Here is a 14,235-nt window from a genome sequence, read left to right on the forward strand (position 1 = left end):
AGGAAAAAAAAAAAATATTAACTATCACTGAATTCCATAATTAATTACGGTTATACCTAAAATATATTTTCCAAATATTTTCTAAATATTTTTATATCTTAATAATATAAAATATGCATTTAAAATTGGAACGAGATGGAAATTGATTGAATATACAATTTGATATTTTATTTAAATAAATATATATATTTAGCTAAACATGGTATTGAGTGAACTAAAAGCCTTCCATATATTAATATTGATGTGATAATTAGCTACACTACGACATTATGATACAGAACTTTAAGAAAAAAAGGTTGACATTAAAGTTTTCAAACCCTAAATTTAACAGGATTTAAATTGATGTAATTTAAATAGTTTTAGATGTGTTAAAATACGCCAAATATGTTAATTAATTTAATTATGCATGTGTTTTATGTTGAAAATAATTGAATGATTGTGTAAACTGTGTTATTTAGATTAAAATAACACTATAGGTTAAACATAATCCTGCATATTTTTTTTAATAGATTAATGAGGAGACTTGGTGACACATATAACACCCGAGTTTTAAAAGAGAAATTAAAAACTCAATTTTTTGTTTTAAATTCAAACTTCTCGAGATTTTATTAAGAGTCTTAGAGATCAAATTTGGAGATGAGATAGAAGAGAAAAATTTTAGAAGCTCAAAAAAAATATAAAATAAAATAGTGAAAAATTGAATATTTTAGTAAAGTCAAACTCGAAAGGGTAAAATGGTCATTTTGACTTATTACCTAATTAGGGGTATGAATTAGCCCTGACTAATAGAAAAAGAAAGAAAGAAAAGAAAAAGAGAGAGAAAAGAAGACAGCGTTTAGAGATTCCGAGTTCCTTCGTAAAAATTGCTCGGTGACCTTGAGAGAACCATTCTGGACTTTTGAGTTGCATAGATGAGAATAGTTTTTATAGCGGATTCAATATGACTACCGTTATTAAAGATGAAAGATGTTTGTATTTAATACACTAAATATAAAAATGAAAAATATATTTATTATATTTGATATATTAAATATTAAAATAATTTATATTAGATATAATAACGAAAATACATGAAATTCAATTTAATTAAAATTAATTACCTTAAAAAAAAAATTACTGCAATGACGTGAGCTTAACCAAAAATGCCCTAGACTGTCCCAAAATCTCATGGTTTTCTTAGTCTCTAAGCCCTCTGGCGACGTCGAGGGGGCCCGTCCCGATTTCTGCTCACAATTCCTCGGATCTCTGCCGCTTGCAATGGCCAACGGCGAAGACGATGACCACCAATTTGGCGTCCTTTTGTACTACAAATACGCCCAAATTCCCGACCTTGATGACCTTGTTTCCTTCTACAAATCCAATTGCATCTCCCTCGGCCTTGTCGGCCGTGTCCGCCTCGCTTCTCAGGGCGTCAACGTCACTGTCTGCGTCTTTTAACTTTCTAATTCCTTTTCCTTTTCTCTATTTGCTCATTTCGTTGCTCTGATTCGGTATTTTTAATTTTAACTTGTTTCTGTTTCCCAATTAGGTTTGTGGGAAGTTATGCTCGTTGAAGAGTCATATTGCTGTAATGAAATTGAATAGCTTGTTTGATGGAACTGATTTCAAACTTGCATCGTGTCACCAACCCATGAATGACGTTGTGGCGAGAGAATGTGGATTCACTTCTCTGTCAGTTCGAGTTGTCCAAGTAAATAAAATGTACCTTCCTTTTAATTTTTAGCATTTTTTTTTTTTTTTGCTGACAATTTTGAGCAACTTTATTGTCGAAACTTGCATATTTCACAGGAGTTGGTCACTCTTCGTTCAAATCCTGTAATGAAGTTACCTGAAATTACAGAAGCTGGAACCCATCTCTCTGCTGCTGAATTTCATTCTGTTCTTGGGAGTGCTGGTTAGATAATTCTCTTCTTCTGCTTTATTTGGTACTTTACTGTCTTATAACAACAGTGATAAGTTTATGCATTGCAGGGGCAGAGGTAATTGGATATAAAGTTCTTTTGATTAACCATCATCTGCTTTGCAGGGCTACTTTCAGATGAAAAGAAGCGGATACATAGTAAAGACGTTGTTCTTTTGGATGCAAGGAATTTATATGAGACTAGAGTTGGGAAGTTTAAAACACCAAACATTGAAACACTGGATCCAGAAATTAGGCAGTATAGTGATTTGTCATGTTGGATTGATGATAATTCTGAAAAGTTGCGAGGGAAACAAATTCTTATGTCAGTTAGCCATCTCGAACTTTAAGTTTCATATCATAATGCCTTTTTCTTATTGTTCATGACCTATCTCCAAAAGTTGTAGCACCTATTACAGTGGTTTAATCTGTTGATTTTTTTGGGTGATGGGTACTTTGGGAATTTGGTTTGATCCTTATATTCCTTTGTCTGCATAATTGGATGCGAATATGTGCGTGTTGTCGAGTCAAAACTGCTAGATTTTTATTTTCAAGGTCAGAATTACAATTTCCAGCTGTTTCTAATCAAATTTGGATATTGCTTGTGTCTGTGGATTCCAATTCCTAGGCGTCTTAGATTTGATTAGGTATCATAGTTTGTCCTTATACAACACATCTTCGTATTAGCCTTGTTTGTTAATGGTTGTGCATATAGATTAGAACTGTTAATGGCTTATATAGTAGCTCAAGTGGCAGGTTTCAGAATAGTACGTTATGGCCTAAGTTTCATCCTCTCCCTATCTAATAGGTATTGCACTGGCGGAATCAGGTGTGAGATGGCTTCAGCATATATTAAGTCAAAGGGATCTGAATTTCAGAATGTCTTTCAGGTGCAATCATATGATAATATTCTTGATTTATATTTTTCACATACATATTCATGGACATACTTTTCCCACTTTCCGGTGTACGGATATTAACTTATGAATGATAGGCTAATTTCTTTTTTTATTTAATCACTAAACATTTAACTCCTTTCACTAATCAATGATAAGTTTCGTTTCCTCAAAAATAAAAGAATAAAAAAAATAAATAAGATTTAAGCTCTGTCTTGGCATGTTCATGGTGTAAGCATTATGGTTGACGTTTTTTAAGCAAACATTACTTTGCTTTAGCTTATTTGCATCGGAGTGATTTATATATTGGTGATGGCGTGCTTTTCACTGCAGTTATATGGTGGAATACAACGTTATTTGGAACAATTTCCCAATGGTGGATTCTTTTCAGGAAAGAATTTTGTGTTTGATCACAGGTGAAATATCTGACGCCCTCAGCATCCTATAAGTTTAGACAATATTCAGAAGATGAAGACGTCCAATATGATATATATACATTCAAGTATTGACCAAACAATTTTATGAACATAATTTAGTTCATAAAGTAGATTTCTTGAAACTTTTGAAATCATCAAATATTCTAAGAGGAATTGGTGACTGCAGCATCATGGGAAACTGGAGAAATGAATGATGTTTTTATTTGAGCTGAAATATTCTTACTATTCTGTTCTTTGGTTATATCTTATAGGATATCAGTTGGGAGCTCAACGGAAGATATCATAGGAACCTGCCTTAATTGTGGAGATCCCTTTGATGATTATTCTTCTCGCTGTCGGTGTAAATATTGTCGAATGCTTGTTTTGGTGTGTGATAATTGCCAGGTCTGCTATAATAGTAATCTCTTTGCACTCAATCATATCTGGCTTGCTGTTCCATTATGTAGTGGTTTCTTAGCAACAGCATGAATTCAAAGATTCACTTTTAGTATCTCCTTAGTATCTTATTTCTGACTTGTGATTTGTGCAATCCTGCTTCAACCTGTTATCACGGCTCAGAAGAAGAACACCCTTTATGTTTGTGAGCTCTGCCGGAAGAATGGCAAGGATGGCGGGCCGATTTCACAATTCCAGAGCACAAAGTTGGAAGTAGTTTCACAGCAAAGTGATCACGAAATTGGTTCCCAGCAACTTCCTTGGAGTAATGGTAAGGTCTGTGTTAATTCTTAATATCATCACCTCGACTCCATCTCAAAAATACTTAGATCCCATGAAGTGTTTACCAACAAATCCTCTATGGGGTGTTCATGTTTTGTTTTCCATCAAATTATATTACTGATATTTAGCAATTTAAAGTCCAACTTTAAAAGAACTTGGTTGCCTGCTGTTCTGAGCCTAAGAGGTTGGAGGTCCAATCTGTGTTCTTCCTCTAATTTAGTTGTAACTGAAACTCTTATTTAGGTTTGTAGGTCACCAAGAAAATTGAGAGTCCTATGTTTGCATGGATTTAGACAGAATGCTTCAAGCTTTAAAGGAAGAACGGCATCATTGGCCAAGAAACTCAAAACCATGGTGGAGTTTGTGTATGTCGATGCACCTCATGAGTTATCGTTTATTTACCATCCCCGAGACCGGGAAACTTGTGTGACTTCTTCGGTACAACCAAATTGTCCTCCACCAGTAGAGCATTGCAAGAAGAAGTTTGCTTGGTTAATAGCAGAGGACATTACAGGTAAAGGGAGTGAAACAAAATGGGAAGTTGCAGATGCCGTATTTGATCCACTCCAGTACCAGAAACAAACTGATGGATTTGAAGAATCATTCGCGTATTTGAAGACTGTATTTTCTGAGAAAGGACCATTTGATGGGATCTTAGGGTTTTCACAAGGAGCAGCAATGACTGCTGCAGTTTGTTTGAGAAAAATGAGTGTAAAGGGTGCGGTAGACGTTCGATTTGCAGTGGTGTGTTCGGGGTTTCCTCTTCAAATACCGGAGTTGGAGCATGGAGTGATCAGCTGCCCCTCACTTCACATATTTGGTAGTGATCAGGGAAATGATAGGCAGATCGCGAACAAAATGAGCAGAGACCTTGCTTCTTGTTTTGATGCAGGTTGTTCTGTGATAATCGAACATGACTCTGGTCATATAATTCCTACTCGACCTCCCTACATTGATGAGATAAAAGCATTCCTTCAACGTTTTCTCTAATTGGATTCATGAGTGAGATCGAGTGATTACTTAACATTAGGTATTTGATTATACAAGGGATTGATTGATTACCTTCGATATCCATGGAAGGTTGGTTGATACACTCTTGAATTGCAATGCTACTTCTGCTTCATAGTTCAGTTCATTGTCAAGTTTCTAGTTTACGTATAATTTATTGACATCAAAAGAAAAAAGGATTTACAGAGCTTTCATTTTGAAATTTATGCATGTTTACTATATTTTCTTGAAATTACAATCTCTCAATGTCGTGCACTTGTTCCACCACGGAGATGAAAGTAATGATCTCTTGAGCTTTACATGGTGAAAGTAATGATCTCTTGAGCTTTACATGGGTCATGTGGGACCTAATAATTTTTTTTTTGTAAATCTATTTTCTTTTTTGGGTTGGGTTGGGTGCGTAGTATTTCTCTATACACCGTTTATGCATGCATGTGTGAATCTGTTAGGAGAGCTCGTATATATTCTTCTAGACTTGACTATGGACTAGTACATGCTCACACTATTGAAAACTAACAGAAAGAAAGGAGTATGTACCATATCTTGGAGAAGTATCCCATGCTCGTGCATATAACAAGCATCAAGTCTAGCATTTTAAAATCATAGTTGTAACGCTAAGTGCCGACGAGAATTAATTTTCTAATTTCTGAGTCCTACTCAGGATTACGAAGGAAGAACACAAAGAAAGAAAAGAGAAATGATTAGTGATAAGGAATCATCTAAGGGGAAGGTAAGATTTAGATTACTTTCATCAAATATGCAAGGCAAGAACACTTGTTTTATTCGAATCATTTAATAAATAATATAAGAAAAAATTTAACCTTGCATAAAACATTCTAAAAATTGTAATTTTCATACTTTACATAGTTAGCCACGGTAATCTTAAATAAATAAAAAAGTCTTAAATAAATAAAAAGTTTAAAGTCATTAATGAAATAAAAAAGTTTTAAAGTATATTATCCAAATATCCCAACTCTAAATTATTATCCACTCAAAATTTGTAAACTAAGAATAAATGAAATCCATCTCCCTTGAGTTCATAGTGCATATTTGAGATGTCTTGGTTTAAATCCGTTAGGATTTTAAGAGAGAAAAAGAGAGAAACTGCTATCCACTCCAAATGGCAGGGAGTCAAAATTTGGCCAAAGATCCTTAATACGAAATGCTCAATGATTTGGGGAGAACCAATCCAAGTGTTTGAATCACTCAAATCCATAAAAAAATTGAGGAAGAACAAGAGGAATGACTTTCGAGTTTTTGTTCTCGATTTTTCTCTAGATCCAAGAAATTTGAGGAACTAGGCTTTGAAATTTTAATGTTGTTTTTATAGGGGATTTTGTAGAACTTTGATGAAGAAACTCGGGAGAGGATAGGATTGGAAGTTAGAGTTTCGACGATCATCAAGAACAGTAAGTTATGTAGTTTAGACCAAATAGATTTTGACCTCTGTTCGACTGTTTTTCGCTCTGATTTCGATATTGACCTTATTATGGCTTGAATTAGAACCTTCGAGCCAAACCTCATAAAATTTGGAGCTCATAACATGCGGAAAAGTTAGTTCAAGAAGGCACACATCACCAATGTAATTAGCCATTTGAATTTTTCTCAAGTAATACTTGTAGGGATAGCTAAGATGTGTTAGTATTGAGTATATTTTACCTTAGGTGGTTAGAATATGCATGTTTAGGACCTCATAAGGGCATTTTAGATGAAAATGCTATGTATGTTATACATATTTACTGAAATGCCCCTAATATGAGAATTTAAGAGATATTGTAATGTGTGCTCTGGGTGATTGATAGATGTTATCTCCTCGTAATGCATGATATAGTATGTTTAGTTCCAGGTGATTAATTGCATGGCCTCCTTGTAGAGCGTGTTTATCTGCACAGAGTTAGGACTAATGTGTGAGTCAAGATGACTAGATGATGATCTAGGTCAGGACACCTCTAGTAGACTAAGCACCTTAAGATTGTGAGTGAGTGGCTGTCAGAGGGTCTTGACTCTATTGCTCCCAGACTAAGAAGACTCAAGGAATTAGAACAGAGTACCTTGAAGTCAAAAGTTTGCTTTAAACCACCTTGCTACCTTAGGAACCCAATAGACCTCCTTAGCACCTAGAGATGACCAATGAGTTAGAACATAATACCTTGGAGACAAAAGTTCTCGTTAAGCCACCTAGATGCATTAGGTGATTGATAGGAATATCTTCCTAAAAAGTATGCATGAACTATCCGAGTCAAGATTATTATGCTAGAGCTAGAGCGGTTTTGACCTAGATTAATACGTTTTCAGCACTCAAAGATTGGATTAGCCTCAAGGAGCTAGTCTCGAGTATCCTAAAAATATGAGATAAGATCTAATCTTGGAGATAGTCTCTTCATTCTTAAAGCGGAAGCCTTGAGAACCGATTTGATTTTATTAAGAATTAAAAAATAACATCTAATAGGAGAGCAAGAACTATTTCTCTATAGAAATTGTAGCTTCAAGCCTCCTTGATATATTCCAACTATGTAAAAGTTCTTTCACAAGATCTTATTGATGTATTCCAGTGTAGAAGTTTTTCTACTCGATCTTTCTTATTATGACTCAAATACAAAGTCAAAACTTGTGGGAGTCTCTTGAAAAAAAATTCTGTAGGGATTGAAGAACTAGAATTTTAAAGAGAATCGTAGAAAATGTAAAATGTATTTTGGCTCAAACCAAGGTCCTAAAGGAATTTTGGTAAAATCTTTTCTAAATAATATATTTAAATATTTAATACATTAAATATTAATTTGAACCCTTCAAATAAATTTATTTTATATTTTTTAAAATTAAATTTAATATTTAGTGTTACTATGAGCTAGTAAGAAATTTTTATGGACAGATGAACCCAATCATACAAATTTAGTTAATTAATTTCTATTCATTAACTATAGGTCACTGGACCGATGAACTCCAACAATACAAATTTAGTTAATTAATTTTTATTCATTAACTATAGGTCACTTTAACTATAGACCTATAGTTGCACTCTTATGCATGGTAGTGCACGATAGGACAAGTTGTGTTGAATGATATAATTATTACAAGTAAGTTGATTCTTCAAATGTTTTCATAATTACAGCTTGGTTAAAAGTTCGTTATTTCTATTGATCAAAAGTTTGTGGGTTATTGAGACTTTTCACCTTCGGGCCCTCTTCTCGAAGCTCCCCTTAACATAGTCCTCTCTACCCCAACATTCGTCTCGTCTGCCCCTGCCTCGAGCAACGACATTACAGCTCGTGGTATTTTGGTCTTTCTCTTATTCGACGAGCCGGAGGATCTACTTTCTCGAACACTTGACGTGCCTTCTATTAAAAGAAGTCACAAGTGGGATCAGGCCCAGTTGGGGTCCTATGGTCCATAATCTGACCTCATGGTATAAAGTCCGGTTATTAGGTATTCCAACCAAAGCTTATCCTAATTAGATACATAAATGAAACTGAAACATGCATGAAATTCAATTGGAATTAGGTTGTGCTTGTTGCTTACCACTTACATACCCATCAAGGCGAGGCGTGACTATGAGCCGAGATGCAAGGGAAAATTTGACTCTATCTAATAAAAAAAAAAATTGTTTATAGGACCTAATCAACCTATAGCTCTGGTACCAAACTTTAATGACCTGATTTTCGATACCTTGAATCATAGGTCGCCACGTATACTCAAGGGTAAAAAGGACGATAAATTTTTTCTTTTGTAAGACGGGAGACTCAAGAACTTTAAAATTTAAACATGCATTCAAAACCGACATAAAAGTAGTTTAAAGATAATATTCGCGGAGTCAAATTAAAATGGTTTACACAAGTTTTCAAGAAGTAGCTTTAAAATAATAGTCAAATGACAAGAAGAAAGAAGACTCGATCTAAAAGGCATCCCTTGCGGGATGCAGTTACTCAACTCCGCACGCTCTTGCCATCAACAATGGTCTACACTCCACCTGAAAAATAGAATCAACGGAATGAGTATGAAAATACTCATAGGCTCTTGTCAGACTTAATCCTATACATGGAATCCTAGGCTATGTGCTCGAAACTATCTCTAACAAAAATCTGTTGCGATCTCAAGAGAAGACCCTATTATTACTCGTTTATATGATTCTCCATACCTATCTACCTTATGAGCTCAAACAAGTGTATTCTCCCCTAGTGGTGTAAGGCAACATCTACCTGTTTTTAAGATCAGTAACTTCCTGACACAAGGCTCATTCCAGGTTGGAACAGTAACTACTTGTTCGCTTACCTTTAATGGGTTAGAACAGTAAACTATCTGCCACTACGCCCTTCCAGCCTAGGTTAGTAAACTACCTGTCTTACACCCTCGTCGGGTTCAGAACAATAAAACTATCTATCATAGGAACATTAACTTCTTGTTAATTTGCCTTTTCAAGCTAGAACAGTAAACTACCTGCCTCTACGCCCTTTTGGGAAGAGTCAATAAAAAAATCATGGCTCTCCCCTCTAGGCACCCCTGATTTGGTACTATAGTAGTAGACTCCCTAAAGCTACTTATATCCTCAATGGATGACAACTAAATCAAACATAACAAGTAGACCCTAACCTCTATCGGTTAGTTCACGAATAGGGGTTGTGCCCTACCTGTCCATACGAGGTACCTAGTCAACCCATAAAGACTATGGAAAGCATAACTCGGTACAAATACGTAATTAATAGGTGATAGTCTATGAAATTCACAATTCACATTCTGTATCACATAGCAATTGGTCCAACTCACAACTGGTCAATAGTGGGCTATTCAAACCCTAAATCAATGTATAATAAGAAATAAAGACATACAACATGCTCATCATGTTAATTAAGCAATGATAATCAACCTCAACATATTAGGAAGCATATAAATCCAATTATCTATTAGAGATTACATGTTCATGCATGTGGAAGCTATATCAATGGTAACTATAATCAAGAGGTAAAACTAGTGAAAATGTATAACAAGGAAGAGATTACATTGTTTAAGTATAACTCTCATGGAACTAGGTTTAACTAACTCCTAAGTATGGTACTAAATCATTTGCATTCATTCCAAATCAGCTCCAACAAGCATTCTTTAGAAACTTGCTCTATGTGGTTACTTGTGAATGTAGACTTCTCAAGCTTGTTTCAGGTCTTTGAGGATAGTCTAAATTGTTAAAGAGAAGGTTAAGAAACTAACCGTTGACAATATTCTATTGTTCATGAGTCTTAGAAAAATTCTTAAGAGATCACCCAACATTAAATTGCTTCAGGTAAAGCACGCTTAAGCATGAAGTTCCTATGATTAAGCTACCGAAAAGGAAGATACACTTTATTGGTAATAGTAGTTACTTGCTCTACCAAGTCATCATTTAGCCCACCAATCAGTCACTAGCATTGCTTAATGCTAGCCTCCAATGCAATAGTTTAGCCTCCAAGTGGATATTTTGGAAGTTTGTCCTCTCAAGTGTTCATTCATTGATTTTTTAAATAATCAATGTCTAGAACTAGTTCTACAATTTTGAACTTTAAGGCTATTTATCCAAATTCATTTTCAAGACTATATATATAATATCCTTATTATCTTCTATTTTTCCTCCTACAGTCCCCTCAAATTCTATATATATATATATATATATATATATATATATATATTTGCTTAAAGGTTGCCAATAATTATATATTTTAGATTATTACTTTGCTTACCTGGAAAAATTAACAACTAAACTTAATCAAACATAAATCAGTATACAAGAAATCAATTTCTTCACTTAAATTACCAAATTATTTGTTAATTATGCGTTTAATTAAACATTATTATTATGAATAAAAAAAATTTAATTGAAATAATTATAATTTTGCATTTGTGCAAACAAATATTTTTCAAATCAAATCCGATAAAAGATTGCAATTATTAGTTTCCAATTTTAATAGACTGAGTTATGTATATCTGACGTGTCACAAATTCATTGGCAATCATCCCTCTTGAAAGGATACTATTTCTTCCTCTCAACTGCCTGCGTGTGGGCCAGTGTCAATACCACACTAAACTTGTGAATTCTCTAGCTTTTGCTTGTTCATGCTATTTACTCTTCCCAATGGCATTCGTGTAATTCCAGAGAAAATGAAGGGCAAAGAGAAACCAATGGACTATATGAATCCTACGTCATTTTCCCTGCCTTGCTGATTCAGAAGCAAAAGAGAAGAGAAAAATGTCTGTTGTGACACAGGAAAGCAAAGGCAAAGCAGATGAAGTGTACCATGGAGATGAGATAGGGCTTCCAAATGGTCTCTTGCCCTTGAAACACAATGGAAGAACGTGGGATTGTGAGAGACACGGGGTTTGTTAGTCTTTAATTACGATAGAATCGCCAGTAGTTGCTTAACTTAAGGAGAAAGTTTAAGAGATTGGTGGTGTTTTCTCCGCTATGAATACACAAAGAAGAGAATTAACAAACATGAGTGCTTAAGGTTCCTCTATTTAAAAAGCTCTCTCCCTTTATGTCGTTGTTCTTCCACTTCAGTTATTTGCTATTTAAAAAGCATTTCTTTGAGAAAGGCAAGGTGGCATCAGCATAAAAGATCGCCCCAACATTTCTTATTTTGAGCACCTTTGACACAACTCACGACCATTGTTAATCTTTAATTAAGAAGAATTGTTAGTAACTGCTTAACTTGAGAAGAAAGTTTCTTTCTTCGCTATAAATAATAATGAGATGGTATTTTCACAACAACAAAGAGAATTAACAAGCATGAGTGCTTAAGGTTCCTCTATTCAAAACCTCTCCCTTCAAGTTGTTCTTCCACTTCAGTTATTTGTTTCGACATATTTCGATCAACAATAAATACGTACGTAGTATATAAAAAACATTCGTACCTTTGAGCATTTCTTTGAGGAAGGCAAGGTGGCATCAGCATAAAAGAAGATCGCCCCAGCATTTCTTGTTTCGAGCACCTTCTACGCCGTTTCTGGAAAATATTGATATTCATGTGGTCTATGATTCATGTTGTGAATCTAAATCTGTGACATCCCCATCATCCTTCATATGCCAAATAAGTAGTTTAAGAACTTTGTGCACGCACTCTATGTGAGGCCCCATCTTATCTCCAACCACAAAACTATAAACTTCATTTCTAATTTCAATCCAACTCTTTCCCACTTCTTTCTTGTTGTCCATCCCTTTCATTAGCTTCCTCATTTTCGCAAACTCACCCCATTTACCTTCAGCTGCATATATATTGGACAACAGCAGGTAAGTCCCTGCCATATTCGGCCTTGTATCCAATACTCTCTGAGCTGCCAACTTTCCTAGATTTGAAAGCTCATATGCTTTACATGCTCCCAACAGGGCACCCCAAACCGACTCGTCGGGTTCAAATGGCATACTCTCGACTAGTTGAAAAGCTTCCTCGACTCTCCCAGCACGCCCAAGCAAGTCCACTACACACCCATAGATCTCGTGATCGGGGTTAAGATTGTAATCCTCCAGCATTGATCTGAAATAACTTAGACCCTTGTTCACAAGTCCAGCATGGCTGCAAGCACTTAGGACCGCCATGAACACGATCCGATCAGGTTGAATTCCACTTCGAACCATTTCATCGAACAACTTAATGACCTCTTTTCCATATCCGTGTGATCCATAGCCAATCATCATGGTAGTCCAGGACACCAAGTCTCTTTGAGGCATATCACAGAAGAGTTTGTGTGAATCATTTATGTTCCCGCACTTCGCATACATGTCGATAAGTGCATTCACCAAAGCTACACTATTGTCAAATCCTCTACGAATGATTCCACCATGAACCTGTTGTCCACACCCTAAGACTGCTAAATTGGCACAAGCTGCTGTAATACTTGTGAATGTAAAACAATTTGGTTCATAGCCTTCAGACCCCATTTGCGAAAATAAACTTAAGGACTCGCTGGAATCTGATCTTTCATACCCTGCTATCAAGGTGTTCCATGTAATCAAATTCCTTCGAGTCATTTCACCAAAACATCTTTTTGCATCACATAAATAGTTACACCTGCAATACATGTCGAGTATTGAATTCAATACTGGAATATCAGAATGGAGGCCATATTTGGTGACTGCTGCATGTATTTGTTTTCCATATGCATACGAGCCAATTGAAGCACAAGCTCTAACCGCGATGGAAAAGCTAAACGAGTTTGGTTCAACATTATCCTGTTCGTCAAAAAAAATTCAATATTGCATATCTGATAGACCTCTAATCTTTCAATTTTGTATTTAATAAGTTCATCATCACACATATGAAGCCCACACCAAACTTGTAAAATAGATATGAAGATGAAATAGAGCGGTGGAAGAAGTATAAAATGGTTAAGGCTATAGTTACCAGTAACATTTGCCTGAAAACTTGAAGGCCGCTGTAGCCATCACCTCTGTGAGTGAACCCTGCAATCAAAGTAGTCCAAGACACAGCAGTCTTGAGAGGTATATCATTAAACACAGTCAAAGCATCATCCATGGTAGCACAGCAAGTAGCATACATATCCAAGAGTGCATTCTGGACATACATTGACCCGTCAATACCGTGTTTCGTGGCCAAACTATGAGCCAAAGTCCCACATGAAAGAGCCTTCATGCCCTTGCAAGCCTTGAGAACACTAGAGAGAGTGAAGGCATTTGGGTGAATATCACTCCTAAGCATCTCACAGAACACAGCCCATGATTGAGTATAGTCATTGCAAGAAGTAAAGCCAACAATCATAGCAGTCCAGGCAACCACATCCCTTTCAGGCATTTCATCGAACAGGTTACGAGCGTGTTTGGATAGGCCCCTGTCGAAGTATGATTTGATGAGATTTGTAGCCCAAATGGATGGCGGTTTTGGTGTGAAAGGTGGGGTTGATTGTAAAGTGGTGGAGTTGTTAATCCATTGGAGAGAGTTTCTTATTATCAATGGGATTGGGTGGAAACGAGTGGAGGATGCCAGTTTGTTGGCGCTCATCCCTGTGTTGCTTCTGATCAAACCCCGCAGCTTTCAGTTCAAATTTTTTAAGAGCTTTGTAACGCCCCAACGCCCACTTCTGATTTTCTACTCACTCTTTCAAGGTTCAAGAAATTTATAGGTTCCCCCCCCTTATCAAAAATACTTTATTACCTTTCTAAAAATTTCAAAAACACTTTTAATATTTTAAAAATACTCTTATGGTTAGTAAACCTCAGTACTACGTCTCAAAAATGTCCCTTGACTTTCAAAAGTAATGCTAATACCCTTAAGATTATAAAAAAAAAAAAAAAAAAAGTTCG

The 14,235-nt window shown here is 35.6% G+C and overlaps 2 protein-coding genes across 3 annotated transcripts; one reads left to right on the forward strand and one right to left on the reverse strand.

The window, feature by feature from the left end:
- The first annotated feature begins 1,133 nt into the window (after positions 1-1,133).
- On the forward strand, positions 1,134-5,099 carry LOC111486437 (rhodanese-like domain-containing protein 6). Of its 2 annotated transcripts, none has more exons than XM_023133594.1 (9): positions 1,134-1,422; positions 1,529-1,690; positions 1,789-1,894; positions 2,027-2,225; positions 2,709-2,790; positions 3,130-3,212; positions 3,485-3,617; positions 3,795-3,944; positions 4,194-5,099. In XM_023133594.1, exons 1-9 carry the CDS (start codon positions 1,168-1,170, stop codon positions 4,938-4,940), a joined length of 1,917 nt encoding a protein of 638 aa, XP_022989362.1. In that variant the 5' UTR covers positions 1,134-1,167; the 3' UTR covers positions 4,941-5,099. The 2 variants fall into 2 exon arrangements, with proteins under 2 accessions (XP_022989362.1, XP_022989360.1); XM_023133592.1 differs by having other exon boundaries at positions 1,135-1,422; positions 3,792-3,944.
- A 6,555-nt stretch (positions 5,100-11,654) lies between these two features.
- On the reverse strand, positions 11,655-13,993 carry LOC111486440 (putative pentatricopeptide repeat-containing protein At1g56570). The gene is made up of 2 exons (XM_023133598.1): positions 13,319-13,993; positions 11,655-13,146 (listed from the first exon to the last, which is right to left on the reverse strand). The coding sequence occupies exons 1-2, from the start codon at positions 13,931-13,933 to the stop codon at positions 11,950-11,952; spliced, it is 1,812 nt and encodes a 603-aa protein (XP_022989366.1). The 5' UTR covers positions 13,934-13,993; the 3' UTR covers positions 11,655-11,949.
- Positions 13,994-14,235: the final 242 nt, after the last annotated feature.

This window comes from Cucurbita maxima, unplaced genomic scaffold (genome assembly GCF_002738345.1).
Source record: "Cucurbita maxima cultivar Rimu unplaced genomic scaffold, Cmax_1.0 Cma_Scf00011, whole genome shotgun sequence".
Taxonomy (NCBI): Eukaryota; Viridiplantae; Streptophyta; class Magnoliopsida; order Cucurbitales; family Cucurbitaceae; genus Cucurbita; species Cucurbita maxima.

Bases quoted from the DNA above. Each gene is read 5' to 3' on its own strand.
- LOC111486440 (XM_023133598.1), bottom strand. From the start codon at position 13,933: ATGAGCGCCAACAAACTGGCATCCTCCACTCGTTTCCACCCAATCCCA. The intron at 13,147-13,318 runs GTAACTATAGCC...TTTGACGAACAG, and splicing joins TTTTCAGGCAAATGTTACTG to GATAATGTTGAACCAAACTC.
- LOC111486437 (XM_023133592.1), top strand. From the start codon at position 1,168: ATGGTTTTCTTAGTCTCTAAGCCCTCTGGCGACGTCGAGGGGGCCCGT. The intron at 1,691-1,788 runs GTAAATAAAATG...CATATTTCACAG, and splicing joins TGTCAGTTCGAGTTGTCCAA to GAGTTGGTCACTCTTCGTTC. The intron at 3,618-3,791 runs GTCTGCTATAAT...ATCACGGCTCAG, and splicing joins TGGTGTGTGATAATTGCCAG to AAGAAGAACACCCTTTATGT.